This window comes from Salvia splendens, chromosome 16 (assembly GCF_004379255.2).
Source record: "Salvia splendens isolate huo1 chromosome 16, SspV2, whole genome shotgun sequence".
Classification (NCBI taxonomy): Eukaryota; Viridiplantae; Streptophyta; class Magnoliopsida; order Lamiales; family Lamiaceae; genus Salvia; species Salvia splendens.
The window spans coordinates 5,012,920-5,020,817 of NC_056047.1; the positions used below are offsets into that span (position 1 = coordinate 5,012,920).

At 37.1% G+C, this 7,898-nt stretch overlaps 2 protein-coding genes across 3 annotated transcripts; one reads left to right on the forward strand and one right to left on the reverse strand.

The window, feature by feature from the left end:
* The first annotated feature begins 265 nt into the window (after positions 1 to 265).
* Positions 266 to 4,547, forward strand: LOC121771856 (calcium/calmodulin-regulated receptor-like kinase 2). Of its 2 annotated transcripts, XM_042168747.1 has the most exons (9): positions 266 to 479; positions 994 to 1,147; positions 1,246 to 1,635; positions 1,799 to 1,952; positions 2,491 to 2,617; positions 2,913 to 2,998; positions 3,082 to 3,153; positions 3,715 to 3,918; positions 4,012 to 4,547. In XM_042168747.1, exons 3-9 carry the CDS (start codon positions 1,313 to 1,315, stop codon positions 4,318 to 4,320), a joined length of 1,275 nt encoding a protein of 424 aa, XP_042024681.1. In that variant the 5' UTR covers positions 266 to 479; positions 994 to 1,147; positions 1,246 to 1,312; the 3' UTR covers positions 4,321 to 4,547. The 2 variants fall into 2 exon arrangements, with proteins under 2 accessions (XP_042024681.1, XP_042024680.1); XM_042168746.1 differs by lacking the exon at positions 994 to 1,147.
* A 3-nt stretch (positions 4,548 to 4,550) lies between these two features.
* Positions 4,551 to 7,660, reverse strand: LOC121771855 (rhamnogalacturonan I rhamnosyltransferase 1-like). Its single transcript, XM_042168745.1, has 8 exons — positions 6,899 to 7,660; positions 6,599 to 6,666; positions 6,422 to 6,510; positions 6,166 to 6,331; positions 5,745 to 6,034; positions 5,462 to 5,666; positions 5,216 to 5,373; positions 4,551 to 5,063 (listed from the first exon to the last, which is right to left on the reverse strand). The coding sequence occupies exons 1-8, from the start codon at positions 7,212 to 7,214 to the stop codon at positions 4,835 to 4,837; spliced, it is 1,521 nt and encodes a 506-aa protein (XP_042024679.1). The 5' UTR covers positions 7,215 to 7,660; the 3' UTR covers positions 4,551 to 4,834.
* Positions 7,661 to 7,898: the final 238 nt, after the last annotated feature.

Consider the following 7,898-nt stretch of genomic DNA (forward strand, 5'->3'; position numbering starts at 1 on the left):
ATGTTTTCTGATCAAGTTTTTAGAACACAATCCATTCACTGCGGCTAATTTGATTAGAATTATTTGTTTATATTTTTATTATTATGTGTTAATAAAATATTCATTGTTAAAAAGAATAATAAAATACTCATTGTTGAAAAAGATGTATAAATAAACCATGAAATTTCGTATAAAAATAAGAATTAAAGGCGGACTTGGCCAAGACCAATATACTCTTTATGGACCAAACCAATGATCTTATAAAGTTTATTAAAATCAAAAGCTGTCTGCCTAAATGATGAATACCAATAAATTTACATAATTTCCTTTCACCAAAACCCCATGTGGTTTAAAAATTATTTTGTTTTCCATCTAAACAAAGAGGCGTTTCATTAAATCAAGAACCACTCCACCAAAACTATGTGCAGATTTGAATTTTTTAAGTTGATCAAGTCATACGCAGCTGATCAAGAGTCTTCTGTTGCTGTGGTTTGAAATGGGTGAGTTTTCTCTTTGAAGTTCAGTTTTTTCAAAGAATTTACTTAAAGTTTCTTCTTATTTGTGTCGCCATCGTCAGTTTTTGTTGGTTTTTGGAACAGATTTGTAACTTGCAAGCAGTTTATCTTTGATGAGGACATCCATGGTTGTGATAAAAATCTGATCTTGTTAATCCCTTTTTCGTTCTTTTCTGAAAACCCTTGAGAATTTGAATTCCTTTTCTGCGGTGTTTCCAACTGTGGTGCTCTGTTTTGTCATGTTACTGAAATTCCATAATTTGTAAATGAATGGGTAGCTGGAGTTATACGAGATTATATTTAAGGGCATGGAGAAAAAGGTGCAGTTATGTTGAGAAATGAATTAAGTGCAATTGAGAAGCATGAAGATGAGGGTTTTTCTTGTATGCAATCTTTTGCTCTATGAAATGTTGGGATGTAAGTGATTGGATGTATGTGATTATAAGGCTGTTATCAAGAAACTGATCATGAACCTTGGTGTTTTGTTATTTTCTTCTAGTATTGGTTATTCTGTGTGTGTGAAGTATTATCAAGGAAAAGAAGTGAAGGGGATTTGGAACTTTTCTTCCCAACCAAAGGACTGTATATGTTGCCTTGAAATGTAACATACCAGCATAACCATATGATGGTGTTGAATTTTCTGTTACTTCTTGGTAAATATATGTTCTTGTATCAGTCCGATCTAGTGCTGTTGTTTTCCTCTTTACTTTCATTTCCACTGCCATTTAACTTGCACCTTTGCCATGTACAGTTACAGTGAACGAAGTACGCTTGCTGCAAGATGTTCCTGTCTTCTTTTCCTAACAAAAGACCAAAGGATGATTCAAAAAGCTGATTTGGTTATTATTGGAATCTGTGTTGGCTTGGCAGCAGGCATACTTATAGCTTCTCTTATATTTTTTGGCATTCGCTGGCACAAAAAGCATGCTCGTCTTCAGCAACGTGAAAATGAACGTTCTCCATCTACTCTTCCAATACGTAGACATGGCTTAAATATGAGCGTTGATTTTAGTGCATCTCTTTCAAGTTCTGTGACTAACGGACCTACTGAGCCCATCCAGAAACCCCATCATTCTTGGTGGAATAATACTACCAAAGACCGATTTGCTTCTGTATCCGGCATTCTAAGATACTCGTACAAGTATGTAACCTGAATGGCTTAGTTCTCCTCCTCATTTTACATTTTCGTCAAGTGTTACTCTCGTCGCCTTCTTGAATAAAGTATATTAACAACTTATGAATGGTAGTCATTGGTATATTGAAGAATTATATATAACTCGATATACTTTCTTGTGCATATTCAGAGACATTCAGAAGGGGACACAGAACTTCACTACTATTCTGGGACAGGGTTCTTTTGGCCCTGTGTATAAAGCTACAATGCCTGCTGGTGAAGTGGTTGCTGTGAAAGTTCTTGCGTCAGATTCAAAACAAGGGGAAAAAGAGTTTCAAACTGAGGTAAATGGCAATGTCCTTGATAGTTTGCTTTGATTTATCCTTGAATAAGTAGTACTATATTTTACACACTCCATGTCCGAGCTAGGCATTACTGTGAGCTGCCATGATATCATATGCGTCAGTTATCACATACCTTATGAAATTATTAACCCTTTGGGGGGAAGTTTGCTTTTCATGATTGATAAGAGATATATTGTTGAGTATTTTTATCCTTATTTTTTGGATTTCTCCAATCCTACCCTTTCAATGGGATATGAATGAAGCAAAATTGGCTCAATGATAGAAGTTATAACCCATCTAAGTTAACAATGGATTAGCCTATACTAAAGTATTACTTTGAAAAAGTAACAGAAACGGTGGAGCAGTTGAGTTCAAGATTTTCTAAGTGAACCTTTTTCGAGTTCAGAGTTTTGACTGAATATTCTTAAGAGGTTTTGTGTTTATTTTATTGGTGTAATCTCATATATATTTGTGTGCATGCTCATGCGGATCAAGTCAGCTTCTTTATCTTATTATAATTTGCTATTCTTCTTTTCAGGTTTCTTTGCTGGCTAGGTTGCATCATAAAAATTTAGTGAATTTGGTCGGATATTGTGTTGATAAAGGGCAACACATGTTAGTATATGAGTTCATGAGCAATGGAAGCTTGGAGAACCTTATATATAGTAAGTTAATAAGTTGAGAGTTCTTTAAGAGCTACTGTGTGTTTTAAATACTGTGTTTATTTTAGAGTTCTTGAAGACCTACTGCGTGTTTTAAATGATTAATTCTTGCTTCTTTATCTTGGTTTCTTACACCTCAATTATTGCTAGACTTCTTTGTAGGGTATTAAAACCGATTAATAATTTTGTGTTCAACTCTAGCTTACCATGTAGCCTTTTTATTTCTTATGAACTGCTCTCTCTCTATCACTCTCTCATATTGTTTTGGGTTTAATAAGACGTGCTCGTATATGCTCAGATGATGTGGAACAAGCATTGAGTTGGGACGATCGGGTTCAAATAGCACTAGACATTTCACATGGCATTGACTATCTTCATGATGGGGTAGGCTTAATGGTGTGATGATAATTTAATTATTTTGCTATCTTGGGCTTTTGATCAAAAATTTGTTGGATTTTTTGGAATAGGCAGTGCCTCCTGTCATACATCGAGATCTTAAGTCAGCTAACATATTGTTGGATCGTTACATGAGAGCAAAGGTAAACATGTATGAATACAACCGCACACACCTTTTCTCTTCTTTCTGTTTGATGCAATTTTTACTGTCATGAATGCAACAAAAGAAAGTTCCTAGAACTAGATTCCTGAACAACGGCATGGCCTGGGGATTTATTTGTGTAATTTTATCAATGAACTAATATACATCAAATAAAAAATATGAACAATAACTTTGATTGTAATTCTCAATAAATCACAATCTCTAGTAGTAGGTTCTGTATTAGGATGTGAGCTAAACCGTAGAAAATAGCAAGGAAAACACTCTGAGCCTAATTATTTTGTTCATGGACAGATCATATAACAAAACAATAGAGAAAAATAAAATTCTGTGAAACACCAATATGAAGATTTGAGCATACAATTGAGTCTATTATTAAACTGCATCAGTTAAATGACCTTATTTTTTCCTTGAAGTTTTTCTATAGGTAATCAATTGTTGATATCACTAAAATATAGGACACAAACACCTTTCGTACGTACCATATGTAGGTATGAGTGATATATTCCAGGAATTGTGTATTCATGCAAAATTCGTTTAACAGGTTGCTGATTTTGGGCTGTCGAAGGAAGAGCATTTTGATGGCCGCAACTCGGGCCTTAAAGGTACATACGGATACATAGATCCCATGTATATATCCACAAACAACCTCACAACGAAAAGCGACGTGTACAGCTTTGGTATTATACTCTTTGAGCTCATCACAGCCATCCACCCCCACAAGAACTTAATGGAGTATGTCAACCTTGTAAGACCTATAATTCTCCCTCTGCTGAATTTCGCTGACACGAGCTTGCACTTTTGTCGATTTCCTGACTTAATTTTCTCGATCCCCTCTAAGGCCTCCATGAGCCTGGATGGCGTGGACGATATAATCGATGCAAAGATGGCAGAGACATGCAACATCGAAGAAGTGAGGAGTTTAGGTAAAATTGCTCACAGGTGCTTGCACAAAACACCCAGAAAGCGCCCCTCGATGGGGGAGGTTTCCCAGGCCATTGTGAAGATAAAGCAGCAGAGGAGGCGCCTTGTTAAAGAGGACACCATGTCTTTTGCAGGAGAGGATTTATCGATGGCTGTGAGTCGAATCGAATGCCAACAGCTGGAGCTGAGACGAATGGCCAGCATTGAGGAGAGGCCCAATGAATGATTTTGATTCTTTTTGGAGAAAGAGTTAAACAGTCTGTAGTGTCTATATAGATTTAGGACTGTTAACCGTAATGTGAGTCAGGACTCACTACTTGAGTCACCACAAATATAGAAGGCAAAAATTTATTTAGGCGTTGAAAAGGCGTATAGCATAGCATCTCTCTATAAATGATATTTATCATTTGATATTGCAATAAAAATCTTGAAAGTGTGGAATCATTTCCTAAAGAATTGAAATACCAAAAAGATGGTAAGAAAGCCAAAAAATGTTTCTGAAATGTTATCCAACAATCAGCGGCAGACCTATTCATTTTCCTAAACAGAGTTTTCTACAATCCTGCAACTCAAAGGGTGATTTGAATCTGTACAGATTCTTAAATAAAAGAATTGTGTAAAGGCCGGCCTCATCCTCATCCTTGTCTTCGTCCTCCTGCAAGCATCTGTTCTCATAGTCTACACACGAGCTGTGTGCTGTCAATGTAATCTACACGAGCATAATATACGTGCCAAAAATGTCAAGTATCTGCAGCAAGGCATTCCTGTGGGTTGCTATAAAAGTAATCTTCCTCCTTCGGTTTGTCTGAGATTATAGCACGCTTCTTGGGGCTCCCCACTCGGTTTTCATGAGCCTCCTTCATGTGGGATGAGAACTCATCCCAGCTCAGCGTTCCTTCGTTGTATTGATCGATCAAATCAACCAAAATTCTCCTGTTAAGTAGAATAGTCTTCTTGAAACCTAAATACCTGGGAAAAATTACAAAGCTTTTTTAATCCACCTAAATAGTTGAGTGGGAAATCACAATGCAAAATGCTGTGTATTTTTCCTCGACCAAGATCAGAATGCACAGCAAACCAGTGCATATGTCACAACAACGAAAAGATGGCTAAATACACACCTGCGATGTCCTTCTACAACTCTAGCCATATTTCCATCGTACGTGGGAACAAAAACATCACTCTCCAATGAAACAAGATAGTCCAGAGCAGCCATCTGTGACGAGTGATTCTTGAAAAACGACAAATCAGAGGGCTCCAACAACATTTCCTTTGTAACCTGTTTGCAGATTCAGCGCCATGCTCAGAAGAAAGTATACTTTTTTAACAGGCTACATATTTAGGTCTAAGCACGATCCTTTACTGACCAGATTGGGGAACGCGTTAGTCAAACTTTTCAGTCGCCTTTTTCCACCATAAATCTCTCCAGCTGCTATGTATATTTGAACATTAGGATCAATACCAAGAGCCCTAAGCACTAGAGCAGTTTCTTCAGGCGTCAAAGGGCATAGACCGTCTTTCCTTTTAAGGTCGGGATCTATGACTTTCTCCTTCCACCCAGGGTTAGAATATCTAGTTACATCAGGTATTCACAATCAGTAAAAGAATGTCACACGTTGTCCTCCATGTTTTCAAGTAAAATAAATTTACCTCATTGCAGTCAGTTCATTAATCTCATTGGTGTTGCAGCCTCGAGTGCAGCCAGAAAAGGACAGCATGTCCATTTCGTATCTAAGGTGGAGCACAAGGAAAGAACCTTTTCGTCTCAGCATCCCGACCACTTTTCTGCCCAACTCCTGGATTGGGGCAGTAAATCTCAGTGCATTGAAATTCACTTTGCAACGTAGCTTCTGAACTTCCAGTGGCAATCCGTTGTTGGCAAGGCGAGCATCAGTTTTATTCAAGCGTACAACTTTATGCCTTTTAAGAAGTGGAAGAATCTGCCAATATCAGAAGATCATCATCATCATTGCTAAGAATTCATACATGCCATTGGGCCCACAAATGTCAAAAAAGGTAAGATATAATCATATAAGCAACAAACTGTTATTCTGCCATCCGAAAGACCAACCTGCTGATGGTAGTAAGAAAGATTCGACCAACTAACAGGAGGCAACTCATGGAACATTCCACGTTCTACTCTCCTTTTAAGCCGTGGTGGAAGTTCTTTCAGTATCCGAACCTCATCCCTCAATGATAGAATGAAGTGATCAACATCGAATATATCCTGAAAATCACTGCAGCAGAGAGAACAAAATCTAATAAGCAAAAGACACTGGTGATATAGGATGTGAGTACGTGAAGTAATATCTATAATTTATATTGACCTCGGATCTGCCCAAAACGATGTTTTATCCAATTCAGGGACAATTAGAGTAATGTTAAGGTGTCTGGCTATGGAAACCATATCACAAATCTGCAAAGCAGTAGATAAGAGCAACTCTGGTTAGGGAAAAACCAACAAGTTGTCAGAAAGAACAAACCAAAAACTATGAAAAACTCACAGCTGCTCGCATTTGGTTGAGCCCTCCATTGCAAGAAACAACAAGGTAACCATTATTGTTGTATACTCCTAAAAGAAACCAGAATCAGATCAAGCTGATTTCAGCAAAACAGAAAGCATAATCATCCAAAAATGGAAACAAGTATCTTAAACAATTTTGGAAAACCTACACATCTCCCAAAACAATTAAACAGGTATCCAATAATCAGCTAGAGATAAACTAAAAAAGCACACTATCCCAGAATCAAACACTAGACACCAAAACCAAAACAAGAAAAAATCTTGAAAAATGAAAACTAACTCTTAGGTGGATGATGAGGCCGTTTGGGCAGAAAAGAAGACACAGTAGTTGCATCATGCATTATGGGAGGGATGGAACAAGAAGGCCAGCTCTTCAACAACTTTGGCCCCCAATCTTCTCCAACTGCCACAAATTGCATAATACATATCCATATCAATAATGTGGTGATTAATCTCAGAATCCATAGCTTCATTCTAGCTTGAGAGAGCCTCAAATACATGGTCTCTGCAACTTCCTTTCCACCCAAGATATTCATCCCCACATTCCAATGCGGATGCCTCTCGTCTGCCTCAACTCCATCCTCCAATTTACACATTTTCACGCCCTCAAAACTTCATGATCAAGCAATGGATTTTCAAGAACCAGAGATAGTGAAAAGAAACTGGCAGATTGATGCAAAAAGTCGTATCAACCGGCAGCAGAATACATATATATGGTTCAGAAGAAACACAATAAAGATATGATTTTTGAATAATTTGAAGCTGTCTTTACGCAAAACAAGGCGAATCTAAATTGCGGAAAACTGGTATTAAATGCAATCGCCTCGAGAAATCAAGATTTTCTAATTGGAAATTCACAATTTTGTTAATCTTGATGGCAACAATTCAAACACACGCAATTGTTTCATCTAATTAAAATCCAGCCACAATGCGAGACTTCCACATGAATCTTGAAAACGAACGGATGAAATATGAGAAATCGAGAGACCCTATTCAAGAATTAGGAATTGCTGAGTGATGAAGAGCAGTTGATGGAAAAAGTGTGGGGGTTTTAAAGATGCTAAAAAAAACTGAAAGTGGCAGTAGTTACGGTCGGTGCAAGCCAATTTTTTTCCTTTTTTTTAATTTGTTAATTCATTTTTAATTTTTGATGAGAACGAGGCGTGTATTTTGGTAATATAGTTTGGTTTAATTCTAAAAAGATACGGTAAATCTTGCTAACAGAATATACATAATCTTTTTTTTGAAACTATATTGATTTTATTCCTTGTGAATAAATC